General features: G+C 35.0%; 1 protein-coding gene across 1 annotated transcript in view; it reads left to right on the forward strand.

Annotated features, from left to right (window-relative positions):
- SAK (polo like kinase SAK) overlaps nucleotides 1-24952 on the forward strand; it is a 220575-nt gene that overhangs the window by 157782 nt on the left and 37841 nt on the right. The window contains exons 11-12 of the mRNA XM_090384442.1: nucleotides 3542-3646; nucleotides 10990-11248. Of these exons, the coding sequence (XP_090240568.1) occupies nucleotides 3542-3646; nucleotides 10990-11248 (364 nt within the window). The remainder of the gene's footprint in view (nucleotides 1-3541; nucleotides 3647-10989; nucleotides 11249-24952) is intronic.

A 24952-nucleotide genomic window follows, 5' to 3' on the forward strand; every position in this document is an offset into this window, starting at 1 on the left:
GGATCCGCGTTCCTCTATCTCTATTAATGTTCACTGTGGAACAGATCTGCAAACTCTTCAGCCACTTGCGGTCCCAGAACTTATGCACCCGATTGGTGATGATAGCATCATCCAGGGAAATCTGGTGCTGCTTCTCCCAAAAATGCTCAGGCACAGCAGACTTACCATAGTCCACATTTCTTATTGCCTTAGTGTGCTTCCCTAGACGACCTTTGAGACGGCGTTTTGTTTCCCCTACCTAACACTCCGCACAATCCGAGCATCTAATACTATATACGACCCCACTTGCATTCTCTTTTTGAATGGGGTCCTTTACGTGTGATACGATTGTGTGCAGCCTCCGCCCCAGAAGCTGCACACAACGCGTCTGATAATTTCTTAGTATTCTAGTTATATGATCGGTTAGTTAGCTTAAGTCTAGCAAAATTTCCAAAGAACAATATTGGGTACTGCATGCTACAGGGAGCCAAATACCAAGATTTTATGGCTTGCCCAAAATTCATAAAATGGGTGTACCACTTAGACCCATAGTCTCATTTATAGGCAGTCCCACATATGCACTATCTGGTTTCTTAGCCAAATTATATCTCCATTAGTAGGACTTTCTGAATTTAGTATTAAGGACAGCAAAGACTGTGCATTTTATTAGAAGCCAACACATAGAAGAGAATGAAATTATGATATCTTTCGACATGAAATCTCTATTTACATGTATTCCGATTGACCATGGAGTTCGTTGTGCACACATGGCCTTACGGAGAGATACCACTCTAAATACTAGAACACAATTAATTTAGAGGATATTGAGAAAGGTATAGAATTATGCCTCTCAAACACCACTATGGTGTTTGATAATACTATGTATAAGCAGGTTAACGGTGCCATGGGCTCCCCCATTAGCGCAATTACAGCTAATTTAGCTATGGAGGAGCTCGAGGCTAGAATATTTAATGTTAGTGTTCTCCCTATGCACCCCTGGAAAAGATACGTAGATGATACATTTTCAATTATTCGAAAGGGGAGTGAAGATCAGGTGTTGAATATTTTAAATGGCTTCTCCCCATTCATACAATTTACCTCGGAGGCAGAAGAAGGAGGAGTTTTGCCGTTCCTAGATGTGTTGGTCTGTAGGGAAGACCAACAACTAAAGACTAAGGTCTATAGGAAATGGATGTGGAAAAGTCAATATTCGCACTACAATTCAGCTCAGGCCCACTATCATAGGAACAGTGTGGTTAGAACATTAGTTGACAGGGCAAAATCACACTGTAGTAGCTCCGAGGATAGGAAGGTAGAGTATGAACGCATCATGACGGATCTTACAAAATGTGGCTACCCCGAGAGGATTATAGAAAAATATATTAAAGGAAATCAGAGGAGAGGCGAATCTTTTACGCCAGTATCCACTGCATACATTCCCTACTATCCAGGTCTAACCGATCATATAACTAGAATACTAAGAAATTATCAGATGCGTTGTGTGCAGCTTCCGGGGCGGAGGCTGCACATAGTCGTGTCACAAGTAAAGGACCCATTTAAAAAGAGAATGCAAGTGGGGTCGTATATAGTATTGGATGCCCGGATTGTGGGGAGTGTTATGTAGGGGAAACAAAACGGCGTCTCAAAGATCGTCTGGGGGAGCACACTAAGGCAATAAGAAATGCGGAGTATGGTAAGTCTGCTGTGGGCGAGCATTTTTGGGAGAAGCAGCACCAGATCTCTCCGGATGATGCTATCATCACCGATCGGGCGCATAAGTTCTGGGACCGTAAGTGGCTCGAGAGTTTGCAGATCTGTTCCACAGTGAACATTAATAGAGATAGAGGAACGCGGATCCATCCCCTCTTTGAGGCTACTATCCTCAGAAGGGATGAACGGTTCCATATGACCCACTCTCGAGCCCCTTCTGATTCCGGAACACGTGATGAGTACTGTGAACCTGCTGGTATTTAAAGACGCACCGCAGAACAAAGAAAATACCACTGAAGAAGAAATCAGGAGCCTTCGAAAGCTATGGTTTTATCGCTTTCAATTTAGTATATTTTAATGTAATTTATTGTTCTTAACCCAGTATATTTTAATGTATATTTCATATATTTTAGTTGTAAAGTTAAATATAATTTATTGTAAATACAGGCAAATATAATTTATTATAAATACATAGTTGTTATCAAGATTCCAGTTTTCATTGTGTTTTATTTCTACATAAGGTTGGTGAAAAACATTTAAAACTACAATATAATTCTATTCTTATGTTTAGTCAAAATAGGGGGGAAAAAATGAAAAAAAAAATATATATATATATTTATTTAAAAGCATTTATGTACATAGTGTTTTACTTTTATAAACTTCCAATTTATCCAAGAAAATTTACTCTAGTTTAGAAACCCAGTCATTAACAGCCACCAATAATTATTCCTTAATTCCAGAATTTTTTCATTGAATGGAAACCTGCTTGTGTTTCCTTTTTTATATAAATAGTTTTCTGATAATTAAAAAAATTACATTGATGTTCTCATACATTTGATTGTTTGTTATATATCAGTGTAGTATTATTTGAACAATCTTGCTTTGTTGAATTTTGGATGCATCAAATTCTCAGTAATTAATTTCTTTCTGATTATTACACAGGAGCCTCTGGTAATGTAAGAGTTCTTAGTCTTTTTTTTTTTTTTTTTTTTCCAACGGAGACTGATGATTCCTTCTTGAGTTAATTATCCAGTATATTGTTGGAACAATCTGTTCTTGGAGATTATTTTGTAACTCATTTTGGTAAAGGATTGTTTTTCTGAATTCTTTTCTTTTCCTTCTGAAATGAGTACTTGCCAGCATTGAAAAATTTAAAGATCTGTTTTCTTTTCAGTTTTCTTTGAAAGTTCAAATAGTGATCCTAAATTTCTTTATATCAGAAGAGTTTATCAAACTCTAACTTATTTAAACAGAATATTAACTTGTTTCCTAAGGTAAACCTAAACCCTTTTACTTTTTCCACCCTTTGATTTCCAATTATTTTAAATAAAAGTCGCCCTCCTTCACTCATAGTGCACATAATTTAGTTTTCAACCTTCTCAGTAGTTTCCTTGCTTAATTATTTAATTTTTTTTAAATTTTTTGTCAACATAAGTGCACACAACATATAGGTGTGTGCACACACTTTGCTCATCAACTCTGGCACTTGTTTTAATTGTAAGAAGTCATTTACCTTTATAACAATAAAGTAAGTTTTCCTTTCTAACTACTCTTTTATAATTTCATATGGGTGAGACTTCTTTTCCTTCTTAATTGGAAAATCTTGGCTAAGATTCTTCTGTTACGAAGAATTCAATTCAACACTTTTAATATGAATAATACAATTTTATTAGAATAATATTTGCCCTCTTTAGTATCACAAGTTTTTAAGGAACTTCCTAATTTTATAATTTCTTTCCATGTATTTTTTATATATATATATATTACTTTCTTCATTAAAATTGATGTGTTGATGCAAATGTTTGTAATATGTATTGCACAGCGTTGATCTGTTATTATTTGAATCACATAGGTTAGCATTTTGGATAATGGTGATGTCTGTGTGGAATTTTTAAAGATTGTTGGCCAACAAGAGAAAGTGATAAATGTTTGTAGAATATCTCAGGATGGAATGAATGTAAGTAATTAACTTTCATTTAATGTTCCATTTGTATGAATATAGTTTTATTATAAAAGGTTGTTGGCTATGAATATTGCCTATCAGTTTTTCTCAAACTCCAACAAGTGTAATAATGGCTGTAGTAAGCATTTAATTAAACAAATGGGAAAATGGTGTTGCTTTTAGATTTAAAAAATAAATAAATAAAATATAAAAGGAACACAGAGCGAAAATAACATAACCGAGCCAACATTCTTATCAAATGCACGTGACATACAATGTTATATGGATGTTGGTGGTGGGGATGAAATATGCATTATCCAATCCATTCCCTGTTAAGGTATTCATGAAATGCTGTGAAATTGTGGTTAGAATGGAGGTGGATGAACACAGGAACCTTTACTGAAAAGTAGAGCTCTTTGGTCAGGATAGCAATAATACCAATATTGTGCTTGTGCCACCACCTGAAAATGAATGCGGAAATGTGTTTCACCACATTGGTTATGTAAAATGAAAATGATATTTGAATAAATAATATAAAATATACATGAGCTATAGATAACAAGTATGTTATCTGTAACTCATCGTGTGAGATGCCACTAGTTATAAGAGGCTATTTTGGAAAAGATCGTGTTTCGATAAAGGCTACAGCATAAAGCTACGTTCCTTCCACTATATGGCTATACTAATACTGAAAAGGTTTAGTGCATCGGGAATAAGCATACCGAAACCAATCTTGTCACCACTGACAAAAAATTAATGTATAAAATAAAACTTAATTAAAAAAAAGTAAAAATAAAGTACAGTATACAGCAACTTATTCAAAATAGTAATAAAATATATATATGCTAAAAGTGGTAAAAGTACCAAATGTGATAAAGGCAAAAACAAAGTATACATTAAGAAGCTTTCAGTTGTCTTCTTAGTTGATAAAGTGGTTGTGCTACTTAGTAGCACAACATAGTCATCATTATAGAGGAGCAACATATACGAATGCACCACAAAAAACCAGTGCTTAACAGTGGGAGGAAAGGGGCATGACAAAACATCAGCAGTCAGACACTTTTGTAGTAAGGCAGCATACATTTCCCTATGTTTGCCATCTTTAATCATGCTGTAAAATAACCACTTCCTTAAAGGTATATGTGGGTTCCATGGTTGTGATTAATGTTGGAGCCCGCCACAGCTATATGGGGCACTTCCAGCCAGGAGCGATGACAACAGCTGTGCACACGATTCAAAATTTCAACATTGGAATGTGGGTTAGGATTAACGTGCTGCTGAAATCAATAATTACTGTTAGCATTAGTAATGGCAAATGATGCAAGAGAGCAAACTTATACTGCATCTGCAAAAAAAAAAAAAAAAAAAAAAAAGAGACACTTCCCATTTCACTTACTCATTCCCTCCAATAGTTTCTCTAGTTCTTCCTTGAATTTATTTAAGCTATCAATTTCCACAACAACAGATGGAAGTTTCTTCCAGCCATTAACCACCCACTGGCTAAAGCCAAACCTCCACACGTCTATTCTGCAACTGTCCTTCCTCAATTTGAATTTGTGTCCCTTCGTGTGTAGTCTGAGCAAGAGGAAGAATCCCATCAGCATTGAGCTTGCTCAGTCCATTCAAAGCAGTAAACACCTCAATCAGACCACCTCACAGGTGCCTAGTCTCCAAACTCCAACTTAAAAAAATCAGGTAACATATTTTGCATCCTGTAGGAATAAATAGAGGTATCGTGAAAATATTGTAATGTGACCTCAATAACACATTGTTTTTTTATTTTTTTTTTAATTCGTTCCAAGTCCTTGAAAGTTGAAAATTTCACTATATTACTAAGCTATTTATCTCTCTAAAAGGTCATATTTATAATGGAAATTGCACTACCCTTTCAAAAGTTTTGAACGCCTTTGTGATATTTTTCTAAAGCATGTTTCTGGAGGTGACGACCATAAAAAAATAAAAACAATTTGCACTTTCTGGTTTATTGTGCTTTTCTATAACAGAAAAGCCCAATAAACATTACAATTTGCAGAACTGAAGCCTTTCTTGGTAAAAGCACCACTTTGTTACCCTCATCAATCTTGTTGCCCTTCTCTCTACTTGTTCCAGCAGCACTACATCCTTCCTAAAATGAGGCCTCCAGACCTGCATACAGTACTCAAGATGTGGACTGTTCAGGGATAATCACCATATCTGACTGCACAGTTACCCTAGGTCTATTTCATTTTCCACTACCCTGAATGTGGTACCACACAATTGGTATGCTACTCTGTGGGTTACTGCTACCTTTATATTTGTCAATGTTAAACTTTAATTGCCATTTCTCAGCCCATCAATCCAATTTTCCTAGATCTTGTTGCAGTAGTATACTGTCATTACTTTCATTAACCATCCTGCCAGCCTCTGTATCATCTGCAAACTTTGATATTAAGCCTAATGTGCCTTCATCAATATCATTGATAAAATAGAAAACAACAGTGGGCCCAACACAGAACTCCACTAATAACATTAGTCCATGAAGGTCAATGTCCACTGATAATCACTCTATCTTTTTCCACTCACCCATCCGTTTATCCATAGCAGCAACTTACCCTTAATGCCACACTGACTTCAATTTGTAGAGCAGTCTTTTCTGTGCAGCAGTATCAAAAGCTTTCCTGAAATCCAAGTATATCATATCAAAATTAATTTTTACATCCAATTTCTTTGTGACCACATAATATTCAATCAAAGTGGTCAGACAGGATTTTCCCTTAACAAATTGATGTGTCTGAAGGATAACTTCAGTCTTGTCTAGATGATCCTGGATTACTGCTTGAACCAGTGACTCCATATTATTTTCCCTGGAACAGAAGATATTTAATTATTCCTGTTACCCTTTGATCCACCTTTGTGAATTGGGGATACATTTTGCACATTTCCAGTCTGTGGGGACCTCCCATGAAACCAGTAATGCACTCATAATTATGGCTAATAGTTTGGTTACTTCCTTCATTGCTTCCCTTAATATAATTGGATAGATCCCAATCACCCCAGGTGCCTTTCTTAAGTTTAACTTCAACAATTTCTCTTCCACTTTCCTCTCAGTTATTATAAATTCATTTAGCTCTCTGTTAGAGTTGGATGAACTTCTCATTCCCTTTCCTAAAGAGTTCCTGTAGATGCAAAATGCTCATTTAATTTGTCAGCAACCTGGACAGGATCATCAATAGTCAAACCATCGATATCAAATGGACCAGTTTGATTCATCCCCTTCCTTGCCGAGCTTACATAAGTAAAGAAGTCTTTTCTGCTTTTCTTTGCATCTTTCTCCAAAGATTTCTCGTAATCTGCCTTCTCTTGCCTAACCTCCTTTGCGATTTGAACACAGACTAGTTTATATCTACCATAAGCTTCTGTCCCCCCCCCCCCCCGATAATTTATATGCATGCCTTGCATTTTTCTTCTCTGCCATGAGTTTCATCGGTTCATCTGACATCCATTTAGGTCTAAACCTCAAACAGTATTTCTTAATCGGTAGTTGCTTCCACAATTACTTACTTGAATGCTTCCCATTTAGAATTTGCTGTTGGTAACATCATCAGTTGGTCCCACTGTATAGAATTTAAAAACTGTCTGAGACTACTGTAGTCACCTTTACAAAAGCAAAAATTCCAAATCAATATATTGTGATCACTTCCACCTAGTGGTTCTTTTATCTGCAGATTCTTAATGAATGAATAATCACTGCTGATAATCAGATCAAGAATATTACTCCCTCTTGTTGTTTCTCTAACATGCTGCTGTAGAAAACAGTCATAAAATAAATCCACAAAAGTCTTGCTAGTCTGTGAGCTACCAACCCACAAGTTCAGTCAATATCTAGAAAGTTAATCCCCTATTGTAAGGTATTCTGATTTATTAGCCCACTCTGTACAGTTTTTTGTTGTACTTGTTAGGGTCATTAGCTCTATAACACACTCCTATTCTCATTTTTGCTTTTCTACTGCTTATGTCACACCAAACTGACTCAACATTGCACTATTTTCAAATGGGTGCATTGCCTTCAATTTTACATGCTTCTTGACTAAGCATAATCTCCCACTCCCATCATGTCTGTCCTTTCTGTATACTTTCTTTCTCCGCCTTCAAAATTCTGCATCCCTTATATCTGAGTGACACCGTGTCTGATATCCCAACGGTGCCTGCATTTGATGTCTTGACCAGCACTTCAGATTCATCAAATGCTTGCTCAAATAGTGCTCAACAGCAGCAGAGCAAGTGAATTTAGCCTGACAAATAGCCCTTCTCATGCTCCGAGATGAGATTGCAAAGCCTCCAATTTGACTCACCATTATCATCATCATCAGCCATTTTCAATGCACTGCAGGATGAAGGCCTCTCCAGCAACTTTCCAGTTCCTTCTGTTTTGAGCACTGGCCATCCATTTACTACTCAAAAACTCATGAATTTCATCTATCCATCTCCGCCTTTGTCTTCCAGGTTTTCTTCTAGCTCCTCTTGGGTACCATTCTGTTATTTTCTTAGTCCATCTGTCATCATGTCTTCGAGCTATGTGTCCTGCCCAAGACCATTTTAGTTCTTTAGTTTTGATAAGAATGTCCTTTACTTGAGTTTGCTGCCTAATCCATGTGTTTCTCTTCTTATCTAACAGTCTGATTCCCAATATAATTCGTTCCATTCTTCGCTGTGTAGTTCTTAGCTTCTCTTCCATTCTTTTGGTGAGTGCCCAAGTTTCACTTCCATAAGTCATGGTGGGGAGTATACATTGATTCATTATTTTACGTTTCAGACAAACTGGGATATTGCTCTTCAGTATGTGACTATATTTCCTGAATGCTATCCATCCAAAATTTATTCTTCTCTTGACTTCCAGCCATTTATCATTATTACAGCTAATAACTTGTCCCAGATAAGTATATGACTCCACCTTTTCAATTACTGCTCCTTCAATCATTATTTCCCTTTCCGTGGCATACTTGTTCATCATTACTTTTGTTTTAGCCATATTCATCTTTAGTCCAAAATCCTTACTAACTGTGCATAACTGATTAAGAGTTTCCTCTAATTCTTTGAGATCGTGGCTTATGACCACAATGTCATCTGCAAATCGTAAATGGTTTAGGTACTCTCCGTTCACATTGACTCCTTTCTGCGACCAGTCTAATCTTCTGAAAGCTTCCTCAAGGGCAGCAGTAAACAGCTTCGGAGATATTGTGTCTCCTTGTCGAACTCCTTTCTCGATTTTAAATTTGCTACTGTCTTTGTCTAGTCTAATAAAGGAGGTAGCACTCTCATATATTTTCTTCAAAATCATGATATATGGGGTATCTATGCCTTGTCTTTCCAGTGCCCGAAACATTGCCTTATGCTGTATGGAGTCAAATGCCTTTTCATAATCCACAAATGCCAGGCATAATGGTGTTTTATATTCATTTACTTTCTCCATTAGCTGTGATATTACGTGAAGGTGATCCATAGTTGAGAATCCTGTCCTAAAGCCAGCTTGCTCTTTCGGTTGATTCTCATCAAGTATTCTTTCTAATCTGTTAGTAATGACCCTTGTGAACAACTTGTAGATGTGGGATAACAAGCTAATTGGTCTATAATTTCCAATTTCTGATTTATCTCCTTTCTTATGCAGCAAAACTGTGATTATTCCACTATGCAACAAAACTTGCATTATTCCACTGCTTAGGCGTCACACCTTTTCTAATGCACTTTGTGAAGAGCCTTGCCAGTTTTTGTGTTATGTCTCTTCCTCCCAATTTTAACAACTCTACAGTAACTTCATCTTCCCCCGGGGCTTTCCGATTCTTCATTTTCTTCAATGCATGTTCTACCTCATCAGGAAGAATATCGGGTATGTCGTATGTGTTGCTACTTTGCAATCCATCTTCCCCACTGCTGGTATCATTACCTCGCTCCTTGTATAATTCTCTATAGTAGTCTTCTGCTATTTGAATTATGCCTGCTCTGCTGTTTATACACCATCGCTATTCTTTAGTTTCAGTATCATTTGTTCTACTTGTTCTACTTTTCTTATGTTAAATCTTCTTATGTCCTCTCTGAGTCTCTTTCTAATGGCTTTGCATAACTCAGTATACTCAATTTTCTCCCTGTCAGTGTTTTTCTTGCTCTTCATTTGTCGTCTTTGGTTCATCATGACAAATGTTTCTTGACTAATTTTCTCACCATTATAACACATCCCAAAATCCTTTCAGCTGATCTGATAAATAGAATCTGCATGTTGCAGCAAGGGAATGACACTCAACTCTGGTAACCATTGACTGCAACTTCCTGCACATCTTGTTCACAACACCGAACAAGATGTGAAAATATGTCTGGATAGTGGGCAATATAAGCAATGGAAATGAATTCATTATTGTTATCCAAATGGGAACCAGAATTATTCCCACATAATTGAAATTTATCTAAAACATGGTGGGGGAGATATTCACACTTAGAAATATCTGCCCTGGTCCTAGATATCTTGGCATCCGTGTCGGCAGCGTAATCCCAGTGGGACCATGGTTGACTAAATAAAGCTCATGCAAATATCCTCAGGCATGTACCTACTTATAATTGGTTTTCTGTATACTCAGGTCATCAAATGAGAACCCAGTTGTGATACTTAGACATCTAGAAACAGAAGAGCACGATCTACCTCTGACTCCATAGTAAAAGAGATATAAGAGGGCAGGGAATTAAAATATTGAGTAGTGCCCTCATCTGCAGTGAATGACTGTGAACATATTGTTTATATATCTGTACCCAAGATTGACTGTCACTGGCAGATTCAAAAATGTCTTTTTCCAAGGTCTCTGTGGTTATTAGCTATGGGAGCACTGACTGGAGCACCCATAGCTGTATTCTGAATCTGCCAGTACGAGGAATCACTGAACACAATCACATAGCCAGATAAGCAAATATTTAAGACATCAAATCAAAACAAGGAATCTTATTTAGACAGAGAGAGAGGGGGGGGGGTCCTATTTTTCAGCATTGAATCCCTGTCCAATATATTGTAATTATCATTTGGATAACTAGAAGCATACTGCTAAAATTTGTTATAATATTTTCAGCAGAATTAATTTTTAATATTATTTTGCATTACAAAATCAAAAAATTACATACACTATGTATTGCAGTCCATTAAAAGATCAAATACTTGTATTCTCCAAGCAGAATCCTGATAAACCAAAAAATTTTTTTACCAGAAATTAAAAAGAAAGCTATCACTTGTCTGGAGCGTGGTGCTGCCACAATACAGGGTTAAAGAGCTTTTTAAGTGCTTTTATTTTAATATAAATATTGCTTGTTTTATTGCTTCAGCTCAGATTTGTTTATTTTTGCAGATTACTATATATAAGCCAAGTAAAAAAAGTGGAGCTGTGCTCAAAGATTCTCCTCCTGCTGTACCAAAGAAAGGGACAAATGATATTTTTAATTACAAAAATTTACCTAATCACCATTGGAAAAAGTATATATATGCTGCACGATTTGTAAACCTGGTACAAGCTAAGACGCCCAAACTTACTTTTTACAGCAGCCAAGCAAAGTGTATGCTAATGGAAAATGCTCCTGAAGCAGATTTTGAAGCATGCTTTTATGCTGGTCAGTAAGTATAACGTTTTTCAAATTGAAATCTCTCTCTCTCTCTCTCTCTCTATATATATATATATATATATATATATATATATAGAGAGAGAGAGAGAGAGAGAGAGAGAGAGAGAGAGAGAGAGAGAGATTATATATATATATCTATATATATATATAAAATATTGTAAGTATAAAATATTGTAGGTAGAACATGTTAACGAGCTTTATGTAAAAATTAATTCTGATGAATATACAGTATACACTGGGAGCGATATATGTTGTGAAATAAAGGGGGGTGAAATGAACAGGAAAATAAAACGATAAGATTTGCGCCGATTGAAACAATACCAAATAAATTTTGAAAAAATATTAAAGATTTTGAAAGAACGATCAAGGTGGAAATAACATTGCAGTGCCTTTCATAATTTTTGTCTTCATCAGAGGTCATCCACCAAAATAATGAAAAAGACAGCAATGCTCTTACTTCTGTTTCCAACATGCTCTGTATGCATAGGTACACGTGCTAAAGACACATGGTAAACTACAATTTTAAATTTAAAAAATTTTGAATATAATTATACTAAATTTGATTTAACGTTAGTGTGGTAATAGAAGTGTTGCATACAGATCATGGATGACCTTACAGAATTAAGTGAAACGCTAAGACAATGAAAAAAGTAAAGCCAAAAGTAAGGAAAATCAGTATATACCGTAAGACAAGGACTTACCATTACTAGCCAAATTGAACAAAAGACTGATTTTGTGGGTTACATGTATATTTATGTGTGGGTACACTAGTGGCTCCTAGCGTTAAAAAAAAAAAAAAAAAATTATTGGTGCATGTTTCCCGCTGTTGCATTCGGTAAACATGCACCAATAATTTTTTTTTTTTTTTTTTTTTAACGCTAGGAGCCGCTAGTGTACCCACACATAAATATACATGTAACCTGCGAAATCAGTCTTTTGTTCAGTTTGGCTAGTAATGGTAAGTCCTTGTCTTACGGTATATACTGATTTTCCGTACTTTTGGCTTTACTTTTTTCATTGTCTTAGCGTTTCACTTACTTCTGTAAGGTCATCCATGATCTGTATGCAACACCTCTGTTAGCACACTAACGTTAAATCAAATTCAGTATAATTATATTCAAAATTTTTAAAATTTAAAAATTAAAAATTAAAATTGTAGTTTACCCCGTGACTTTAGAGCACGTGTACCTATGCATACAGAGCATGTCAGAAACAGAAGTAAGAGCATTGCTGTCTTTTTCATTATTTTGGTGGATGACCTCTGATGAAGACACAAAAATTATGAAAGACACTGCAATGTTATTTCCACCTTGATCGTTCTTTCAAAATCTTTAATATTTTTCAAAATTTATTTGGTATTGTTTCAATCGGTGCAAATCTTATCGTTTTATTTTCCTGTTCATTTCACCCCCCTTTATTTCACAACATATATCGCTCCCAGTGTATACTGTATATTCATCAGTTTTAATTTTTACATAAAGCTCGTTAACATGTTCTACCTACAATATTTTATACTTAAAATATTTTATATATACGTGTACACATTATGGCTGTAGGGTATGTTTTGCGATAGCAGTGTCCCTGATCCATAAGTTATGTTATTGTAATTCAGACTTATCTAATTAAACTTAATTTTCCTCCCATATCATATAGCTTCTCTATATCATTATTCTTAACTATATATATATATATATATATATATATATATATATATATATATATTACTATTGTAAGAGTATAATTTGGTACTATATAGGTATTCAAAGTGTATTAAAACATTGGCATAAAAGTACTCAGCAGGCCATAAGGCCAAAAGAACCTATAAAGACTAAGTTAGCCCGTGTTGGATTACATTGCTATACCCTAGAAATAAACATATACAGGAACTGCCCAAATTATGTAAGGGTTGCGTTCAATGGAACGCTACGTAAGTCAGAATTTCCCCCATGCTCGTGCAACACTCACAACTGTGTTTGCTGAATTGATTTAATCAAAAAAGAAACGGTCGACGAACATGTAAATAGAGTTATTCATTGTATTTATTCAATTTTTTACCTCATGCGCAGGAAAAATTATAAAAGCGTGCAATTTAAAAAAAAATTTCAAAATTATAAAATTACAAAAAAAGAGAGGAGACAGGCATAACATCAATAAGTTTTACCTCTTGAGCATCATTGCAGAATCAACGTCTTCAGCTGATAAGTACGCTGCTGCAGAGGTTGAGGGCTGTGGAGATTTAGAAGGGGTTGGCCGCTCGACCTTATGAAAGAACATATTAATGGATGACTGGACGGTGGCTTTTTTCTTTTCATCGTAGATTTCTTTTTAGCAAGCAAGCATATCATTTACCCCCCTGTTAACTTTTAAGAATCGTTCACTGTCAGGATCCATCTTCTCAAACCTCACCATTGCCATCTCTGTGGTGATGCAGCGTCTCGACTCCTCATTTGGTTCATCTTGAGCTTTGTCAGCATTTTCTTCTTTCACTATCGCTGCCTGCAAGTCAATAAATTCTTCATTAGATAATTCCTTTTCTTCTTCTGTTAACTCCTCCACATCTTTGACATCAACCTCCAACTGAAGTGGCTCTGCAACTTTTACAATCTTATCTGTAACCTCATCATATGATTTGTCTTTTTCAAATCCTTTGAAGCCTTTTACGTGCCGTGGGCATATTTTCTCTTCCATGCGCCATTTAAACAACTTTTGGTAATTTCTGCGGAGGCCTTATTAATGTTTAACATGGTGTGGTAAATATTGTAAGATTTCCAAAAATCTCTTAACGTAAAATTTTTCTCATTGTCTACTGCAGACAATGCCTGAGCAAATGTTGTATGTAAATAGTATGCTTTTATATTTGAAATAACACCCTAATCCATAGGTTGGATAAGTAAAGTCGTGTTTGGCAGTAGAAATAGGACTCTCACGTTCGAAATGAAATCATCTGCATGCGTAGGATGTCCAGGAGCATTATCTAATAGAAGCAAAATCTTGAAAGAAGCATTCTTGAAAATTTTGAAGCATTCTTGAAATCTTGAAAGAAGAATCAAAGCAGCATTTAAACCAATCTTCAAAGAAAGATATTGTTATCCCTGCTCTCTGGTTCGATCAGAAATGCACAGGTAGGGTGGCTTTATTGATGCCCTTAAATGCAGGATTTCCAGAATGGTACACAAGCAGGGGTTTTAATCGGTAATCTCCCGCTGCGTTAGCCCCAAACAAGAGCGTGGCCCTATCTTTTGAAACCTGGCATTGTATTTTTCTCTTTGGCAATGTATGTTCGATCCGGCATTTTTTTCCAATACAGAGCAGTCTCGTCAGTGTTAAAAATTTGCTGCGTTGATTAGCCGCATTCGTGAATAATTTTTTTCTAACACATCCCAAAATTTCTCTGCAGCTGCAGAATCGGCACTGGCAACTTCACTGCATACTTTAACATTGTGGAAACCAGTGCGATGCTTGAACCTATTAAACCACCCGTTGCTTGCCATGAACTTGGGTTGGGGTTTGCCATACTTATCTTTAATATCTTTATAAATACTTGTTGTTTTTGCTTGAATGTTCATGAGACTCAGGGGCACTCCCTTCTGAATATGATTTTCCATCCATATTATTAACAGCTGTTCCATCTTCGATGTAGCATCTGAACGTTGTTTTGTGATCACTGTTGATCTTAAGTACATTGATCCTTTGACATGTTCTTTTATATGCGCACTGTCCTTAACCATAATAGTATTCACTTTGAAGCAGCAAGACCCAATTCTCTTGCAGTAGTTGACAAACTTTGTCCAGCTTCGTACTTCTTAATCATTTTTATCTTGATTTCTAAATCAATTTTGTTTCATTTCCTGGCACTGCCAGCACTTGTACTTTTCGTTGGTCCCTTTGCTTTCACAATTGTAATAAGTAAATAGGAATGAAGAGAAGGTTCTGAAATTTTGTTTTTTATATGATTGAAGATTTCAATGAAGGGGAATGCATTTCACCATAATAACGGAAAAATGCACACATAATATCGGTATTATCGCAAATGCAATAAGATCGAGTTTACTACCCGTTTATAATAGATTGCGCTAACAGAAAAGCCCAATAAACTGGAAAGTGCAAATTGTTTTTATTGTTTTATGGTTGTGACCTCCAGAAACGTGCTTTAGGAAAATATCACAAAGGCATTCAAAACTTTTAAAAGAGTAGTACAATTTCCATTATAAACATGACCTTTTAGAGAGATAAATAGTTTATCTCTCTAAAAGAAAAAAAAAATGTGTTATTGAGGTCACATTACAATATTTTCACGATACCTCCATTTATTCCTATGGGATGCAAAATATGTTAACCGATTTTTTAAAGTTTTTGCCGGCCAGTGCAAACTGGCCGGCAAAAACTTACATTAAGTCGAATTTCCGTAAGTCAAGTATCACGTAAGTGGAGGAGTTCCTGTACTTCATATTTCAAAATATAGTAGGAATAACTGTGCATACAATAATTTAATTGTAGGCCTAATTAGACTTTGTTTCGTATAAATTGCGTATTCTCATGTATATTTGATTAACTGAACCACCTTAGTCCCAATTAGTTTGGATAATCGACTCTCTACTGTGTGTGTGTGTGTGTGTGTGTGTGTGTGTGTGTGTGTGTGTGTGTGTGTATATAATTACGAATAATAAAAATTAAAAAAAAAAAAAAAAAAAATAGGATAGGATGGTGAATATATAAATATAGTGTAGAAAAAAGAAATAGCAAGTGTATATAAGCTGTTCTAGGTGGCGTGAGCTCAACCTGGATAAAGCTTAGGATAATAATTATTACGAATAATAAAAATTAAAAATAAATAGAGAAGGCAGATTTGAAGTGCGATAATATGGATTATGGATCAGGGACACTGCAAGAGCAAAGGTACCCTACAACCATAATATATACATAAAATTATTTTTATTGTTATGTGTAGAATTTAAATATAGAATTCAACTAGTGCTAATAATGAAAATACCGTGTATCCTGGTAGCGATATATGTGTTGAACAAAGGGTTGAAAAAAGGAAAAGAAAAGTAACGATATAAAAGAGTGTAATGATATAAAAAGAATGTAACGATATAAAAAGAAGAAAAGAAACAAAATGCAAATTTTGAAAAAACAACGACCAATGTGGAAATAGCATTGCGGTATTTTTCGGATGTTTTAGAAACATTGCGGATGTTTTAGCAACTGTACCGCATATGTATATTACATAATATACAGACAACAAATTCGTCTAACGCTAGGCGCCGCTGGCGTTGCTACGCATATATACACGGGTTAGCCTCCGGCTCAGTCTTTTCTGTCAACCCGTCCAGTAGTGGTAAGTTCTTGTCATTCGGACACTCCCTTTCTTTGTCTTCACTTTCATAGCGGTCCACTTACTTCTGTAAGGTCATCCATGTTCTGTATGTAATACATTAGTAACACATAATAGTTTTACATAACTTGTATTTTATTTATTCTAAATTATTTTTACCACGTGGCCTCTTACACGTGCTCTTTGACATACAGAACATGTCATTAACAGAAGTAAGAGTATTGCTGTTCTTTTTCATAATTTTGGTGGATGACCTCTGACGAAGACACAAAAATTATGAAAAATACCGCAATGCTATTTCCACATTGGTCGTTGTTTTTTCAAAATTTGCATTTTGTTTCTTTTCTTCTTTTTATATCGTTACATTCTTTTTATATCATTACACTCTTTCATATCGTTACACTTTTCTTTTCCTTTTTTCAACCCTTTGTTCAACACATATATCGCTACCAGGATACACGGTATTTTCATTATTAGCACTAGTTGAATTCTATATTTAAATTCTACACATAACAATAAAAATAATTTTATGTATATATTATGGTTGTAGGGTACCTTTGCTCTTGCAGTGTCCCTGATCCATAATCCATATTATTGCACTTCAAATCCGCCTTCTCTATTTATTTTTAATTTTTATTATTCGTAATAATTATATATATATATATATATATATAAATTTTTTTTTTTTATTTTAATGTGATTTTAAAATAAAAGTTTCATTGTATTGTAAAAAGGTTTCAGTTGATGAAAAATTAATAAGTCCAGTGTGACAGATGCACCTAAAAGTGCAAAGCAGCATTAAAGGATGCAAAAGTATATATAAGTATGTATGAATAGATATATTAGATAAAGTATGCATAGATGGAGGTGAAATTTACACATAGTGCCAGAGACTAGAAAGGTAAGGATAATAGAAAAAGAAGTACAGTAGATATGTAAAAGGTGAAAGAATGTTAATATCCTAAAAGTTATGATGAATTAAGAAAATTATGGGCTGAATTACAAAGCCAATAGGAAGCGAGTGAACTATAAATTAAAATTATTAAAAATAAGATGTTCCGTGCATCTCGCCTATTAAAAACCGAAATTGTTATTTCTTAGGTGGATGATATTACAGCAACAGTTAATTGCTAATTAGGATCATGTTCTTTCTATGGCTCTCTCTTCATTGTAATCAATAATAAAATAAATTATGATGACAGCTCTACCACTTTTTAATTTATTTTATTTGTATTATATTTTATCTTATTTTTAATAATTTAAATTTACAGTTCACTCACTTCCTATTGGCTTTGTAATTCAGCCCATAATTTTCTTAATTCATCATAACTTTTAAGAATATTAACATTCTTTCACCTTTTATATATCTACTATACAGTCAGTCCTCATATAATACGTGTTTACACTACACGAATTCGATCATACACGATTTATAAATAGGGGAACGATATCGTATACAACACGAACCGAATTCGCTTGTGCACGATTTGCCTTTGTGTTGTCAAGAAATGGCAGTCGAGCGCGGAATCACCCCAACTGAACGCAACATGATAGGAATGAAGAGATTTCAAAAATGTATTTGTTTTTTATATCAGTGAAGGGGAAACACATTTCACCATAACAAAGTAAACCCACACAATTCCAGCTATCGATATTATCGCAAATGCCATTAGATCGAGTTTACTACCAATTTATAATAGATTCCACTAGCAGAAATGCAAGTGGAAATTGTTTTTATTGTTTTATGGTAGTAACCCCCAGAAATGTGCTTTAGTAAAATGTGAGGTGTTAATAGTGTATCTCTGCTTTTACAGTGTTGTTTATTCAGTTGCTACACGTGTGCAGCTCTGTTTATGTGTGTCAAGCGTGCCTCTTCATTTTGTAATTGTGCTTTATTCCCTAAAAATGAGTGAAATACTTAAAAGGTGTGAAAAGGAAGCATCCTGGTGAAGACACTACAGATTCAGAGAGAAAAAGAAAAGCAATATCGATAAACAAAGGCGGACTGGATCAAAAATTCTTACCCAGGAAAATTTGTAGCGGCCTCATACGATGGTTTATGGCCAAAATCACACCGGCCTCCGGCCCACCAGGGTTTCCCCTGGTAAGGCTTATGGCCAGTCCGCCTCTGTCGATAGAGAAAAAATATGAAATTGTGAAACGCTTTGAGCGAAATGAAAAGACCATGTGATATTGCACGTGCTACAGGCCTAAATGAGGCAACGTCGAGAATTAGAAAGAATGCAGAGAAAATTCATAGCAGGAACAACTCAAAGTGTAATTCAAATCCATTAGATCAAGACACAAAGAGTTGGAAGGGATGGAACAGCTGTCATCTGTTTGGACAGAAAATCAAACAAAAAACAAGTTTGCTTGTGATAGAAGCAAAAGCATTAGCAATATTTTATTATGATTATTTATTGTGTTTGGTAATGTTTTAGTTACAAATGTGTGTTCAATCTTGGGTGGTCGGCACTTTTCCCATAGGGCCTGTTGTTTATATTGCACGATTTTGCATTGCACGAGGGTTTCTAGGAACACAACTATCGTGCTATACAACGACTGACTTTACTTCTTTTTCTACTATCCTTACCCTTTTAGTTTCTGGCACTGTGTAAATTTCACCTCCATCTATGCATATTTCATCTAATATATCTATTAATTTTCAATCTAATAATTACAAAACCAATAGGAGGTGAGTAAAGTAAAGTAAAAGTAAACTGTAAAGTAAAATTATTAATAACAGGGTAAAATATAATAGAAATAAAATAAAATGAACTCGGATATCAAATTCCCACATAAGAAGTTTTCCCCTGTACTAGATTTGGTTTCTTAAGTCCCTATTTCACCTCTGTATATTGTAATTTATTATTTTCCCACGTAAGAAGTTTCCCGGGTAAAAAGTTTTCCCGCATAAAAAGTTTGTGATAAAGAATACACAGTGTGGTATTATAATGACGTTTTCCCAAGTTTTTAAATATAGAAATTTTTTATTTTTATATATAAAAATATTAAACAATATAAACATTTCGGTAATCGAACAGTTTAGTGCCAAGCATCATTTTAGTTCATAGTAAATCACTGAAGTAGGTGAAATCGCATCGTTTTTGATATACAGTGGAACTTCTCTATTATGAACTTCTATTTAACGAATTTCTCTATATTACGAATTTTTTCGCAAAACATTGCACCTTGAAACGAAATTACATGTAAAATTAACCCCATATAACGAAGTGTTAGTCTCTCTGTAACGAATTTTTAAAAAAATTAGTAAAAGCATTTTTGAAGATTTTCAAGCATTTAATGCTAAACAGCCACTCAAATATACTGCCTCCTTCCCTCCGAAATTTTGCATTAGCATCTGGAATTAAATAATCATCCTTTTAGTGAACACTTGTGGCCATTGATGCCAGTAGGAGGGTCTTTGTTTCATTTTTGTTACAGTTATTAAACCAAATGGGTTTTCTTAAAAGTGGTCGTAAACTTTACAATAAATAGGGTAGATTTGTAAATTGATGTTGGCTCAGGGGAAAGCGAAATTCGTTGCGGTAAACCTTTAGCATGCTGCGGCGGCAATACATAGAATGCTACCATAGTCAGTTTTTAGTAACACCTACTGAGTGACATTCGCTTTTCACCTCAACTCTACCACGTGACCTTCATGTCAATCATTATATGATATGTCTGTTCTCGTCTAACTGGACCCCCAGTAGATGGTTTCATGAATTTTTTTTTTTTTTTCATTCGTCATCAATCACATACGCTATATGCTCTTGTTTTTTTTTTCCTGAAAAGTAACATACAGCATACATTAATCATAAATTTTCTTTTGTGTATATATGAATGAAATCGGAATAAAATAAATTCACAAAGTTGTATATTTCTTCAAAGGGAGTGATACTGTTGAATTGGCAAGCGAACGTCATTGAGTAGGCGGTATCTGTACTAACAATTCACTATATGGCCAGCACAGCACAGCAAAGTTTGCAGTGTGTGTATCAGCAAGAGCTGCAGTCCAGTAATTTTTACAATTGCGAAAACAATGTCGAAGAGAAAGTGTTTAAGTATTAATGATAAAGCAAAGATTGTTATGATATTGACCAGGGTTTTAAAATCCTAGGGTTTTAAGAAAAAAGATGTTGCAGAGAAATATGGCATACCTGCAAGCAGTTTATCTACGATGTTAAAAAAATCGAGAATCAATTTTAAATGCAATTGAAGGAGGAGCAGACAAGAAGCGAATTAAGTTGTGTATATACAAAGATGTTGATAAAGCTGTTCTAAAATGGGTGCAAATGATACGTGAAAAGAATATCCCAATATCGGGCCTAATAATTAAGCAACAAGCTCTGAAATTTGCAGTCCCTTGGACATATAGAATTTAATGCGAGCACTGGGTGGCTAAATAAATTTAAGAAGCGCCACAGAATTGTGGAAAAGGTTATTTGTGGAGAAAGTGTTAATGTAAGTGAAGAAGATTGCAACAGTTGGAGGAACAATACCTTAAAGAAGATTTTGGAAGAATATGAGCGTAAGGATGTTTCTAATGCTGACGAAATGGGTTTATTCTTTAAATGTTTACCGAATAGAACTGTCTTTTAAGGATGATAAATGTTTTGGCGGAAAGCAAAGAAAGAATCACTGTGCTAGTTGGAGCAAATATGACAGGAAGTGAAAAATTAAGACTTTTAGTCGTCGGAATATCAAAAAACCTAAGATGTTTTAGAGGCACAAAATCTTTGGAAGTTGACTACACCTTTAATAAAAAAGCATGGATGACAAGTGATATTTTTGAAGAATAGATATTAAAACTAGACAAGCGTATAAGAAAAGAAAAAAGGAAAATCGTGTTGGTAACTGACAACTGTCCGGCACATCCTGCCAATATTTCTGCCAAACTTAAAAGTGCGAAGTTGTTTTTACCACCAAACGTAATGTCAAAACTCCAGCCAATGGAGAAAGGCATTATTAAAAATTTTAAATTTCATTATCGAAAGAGAATAATAATGAAGATTGTCAATGCATTATCAGAAAATAGAAACTTGGAGGTTACAATTACCTTAGAGATTGCATCTCTGAACTGGCAAAAGTTTGGACAAATGATGTCACTGAATACACTATTCAAAATTGTTTTTCGAAAGCGGGATTTGCATTGAATACAGAAGTCAAACAACGACTGGACGAACAAGATGAACTGCCCCTTTCACAACTGAAAAACTTTTGGACATTATTAGAATCGTCTGGAAACATCGAAAATGAAATAACAATGGATAGTTATGTTTATGTAGATCACAGCAGAACATCCAAATAAAGATGAAATGTGCTGAACAGTGTTAGACGCAACCATGATCACGAAGAAATTAACGATGACGCTGAAGAGACGCATCCGAACAACCCATAGAAAAGCCAACTCGCGAAGAAATGATTAACACTTTTAAAACGGTTCGTAAGAGTCTACAGTTTTGTGAAAATGTTCCTGATAATGTTTTTAATGCTCTGAACAAATTTGAGGTTTTCTTTGAGAATCAGACAATTTTTTAATTGTACTGTGGAAACGAAAATTGCAGATTTTTTTAATTTGTGATATTTACCGGTAAAAATTGTGTAAACATAATTTAAATAAGTATGTTTTTGAAATAAAATACATTTAAAGTAAATGTAGATTCGTTTTCATTTTCTAATTAGATAACAATTTCTAATAAAAAAAGATATTCTCTGTATAACGAATTTCGCTGGATTTATCGAATTCGTTATAGGGAAGTTCAACTGTATCTCATATTGTGAATGCCTTCAGAATGAGTTACCCTGATATTGCACTACTTCCAATAAGCAACACTTCACCAATAGAGAATGCTAATGTTACTTATTCTTGGTGGATACCCCTGGGTTGTGGTATCCACCAAGAATAAGTATTCGCAGAGAATCCACCGACGAAGTGTTGCCTATTTGAGAATCCAGTGGTGATGCTTTGCTTATTCTAGATAGTTCAATTTCAGGGCAACTCATGAAGGCATTCACAACATGGGCACCGGCAAGGTGGTGCAATTGCACTACTACCTTTGGATTTCGAAGTAATTCACAATTTTTAATATTTTCATTAAATTATTGAAACATTAAAACTACAAATTCTTTCTTTCAAAATACAAATACTTTCTCCCACTGATCATGAAACGTTGGCTCAGTTGTACACATAAATTAGCCAAACTTAATTAAAATATTGCATGTATTCGAAAATTTGGTGAACAAAAAATTTATTCCCACTTGCACCACCTTGCAAAATATCCTGCCGGCGCATATGATTCACAATATGAGATATCACAAAAACTGCCTTGTTCGATTAGTGAATTTTCTGTAGTCTGAGGCTTTCAGTGCTAAAACATTTTTAGTATAAACATTTTGATATAACTGAAGTTTTTTCAACATCCATAATATCAAAAAAATTTTGTTCGATATCCATAATTGGATAGTAGCGACCACATGAAGCACAGTAAAGTATTTGCCGTTAAGTTCTCATTTTTCTGAACAGTTTTGAATTACTTAGTAGATTGTTGCTCTATCTTATTGTAATTGTAACTTTTTATGGTATTTTGAAACTCCAAAGGAGCTCACTTCCAACTTGGTAATAATTAGTATTATTATCAATTTATTTCTTTGTTGAGAAGACACTCCCCCAGGACAGCCATTGGCTAGAAGGGTGCAAGTTACATTCTGAGGTGTGAGTATTTGGTAATGAGTTTTATGAACAGAATGTTAAACAATTAGAAATCCTCAGTTTAAAAATGTTTCCCATAGGCAGAGTGAAATATTTATAAATTCTGAAATGGAATTTAAAAATGATCTTTAACTTATATATGTGTATCTTTTCATGTTTATTTGTGTAGTTAATATTTCATACACTTAGGTCATTTTCCCTTCTAAGAAGTTTTCCCATGCAAGAAGTTCTAAATCTTGAGTCCCTCAGAAAACGTCTTATCCAGGTTCTACTGTATATATATATATACAGTGAAACTTCTAACGGACACCTCTCGTTAATGGACATCTCTCTACAACGGACATTTTCAAATTCCCCAACTCACCTCTATTGGTTTTAATGTGTTTGCAGCTTCTGTCTAGCGGACATTCTCTGTAACGGATGCGGACAGGCAATCTGCACTGTTTGTTTAGATTAGCACTTAATTTGATCTCCCCGTAACAGACAGCGGGCGAGCTTATGGCCCTTTTTCTAGGAACTTTTCTTCCACGTATTGCCTCAATCGTGTGTTTATTTTCTATTTCTGATTCTCTGAATTTTATCAAGGTTTACGACGCGGTTCTAAACCCTTTTTCAAGAATTTTAAGGCACGTGTAAAACTTCTGATGAATTCGGTGTGTGCAGGGGGGGATTTGGTCGGCCTTTCGTCTTTTTAGTTTCAGTTTTCAGTTTTGTTCAGTGTCGTGTGAAGTGCACAATGTCTTCTCGTAAACATTTAACTTTAAAAGATAAAGTCGAACTCATTAATGCGTATGATCGGCAAAAAAACAGTGTTCCCAATCTCGCTGCAAAATTCAAAATCGGGAAGATGCAGGTAAGCGACATCCTAAAGAAAAAAAAATGAATTGTTCAAACAATTTTGGCAACACGTAAATGATCAGGTTCAAAAATCATTCCCGAAAACTGTTGGACTTCAAATTGACATGTTACGTGTGAGTGGTTTTGTCGTGCACGTGCTAAAAAAAATTCCCATTAATGGGCCTATTATTAGGGAAAAGGCTTTGGAGGTTGCGAAATCTATGGGAGTAAATGAGTTCAAAGCTTCTGTGGGATGGCTAGACAAGTTCAAAACTCGGCATAAAATTTCTTGGAAAACCGTAAGTGGTGAAGGTGGATCTGTTGATACTGGGGTTGTAACAGAGTGGACCGTCAAATTGGAAGATTTATGTCGTGATTTTGAAGCTAAGGATATTTACAACTGTGACGAAACAGGGTTGGGTTGTTTTTTAAAGCTCTTCCTGAAAAAACAATGAGTCTAAAAAACGAAAAGTGCTAGGGCGAAATTTCTAAGGAACGCTTGACTGTACTATTGTGTACAAATATGCTGGGAGACTTTGAACAACCTCTTGTTATAGGAAAACCACAAAATCCTCGTTGTTTCAAGGGCATAAAGTTGAATCTTTTGAATGTTGACTGGAAGTCTAATAAAAAAGTGTGGATGACAAGATATCATGAGCGAATGGATAAGTCACTTTAACCAAAACATGATTCATCAAAACAGAAAAATTATTCTTTTCATGGATAATGCTGCATCTCACCTGCACATTGAATTGTATCATTCAAATCATTTTTCTGCCACCAAACACATCTGCAGAGTGTCAGCCCT

This window comes from Mastigoproctus giganteus, chromosome 11, assembly GCF_048544385.1.
Source record: "Mastigoproctus giganteus isolate SK-2022 chromosome 11, ASM4854438v1, whole genome shotgun sequence".
NCBI lineage: Eukaryota > Metazoa > Arthropoda > Arachnida > Uropygi > Thelyphonidae > Mastigoproctus > Mastigoproctus giganteus.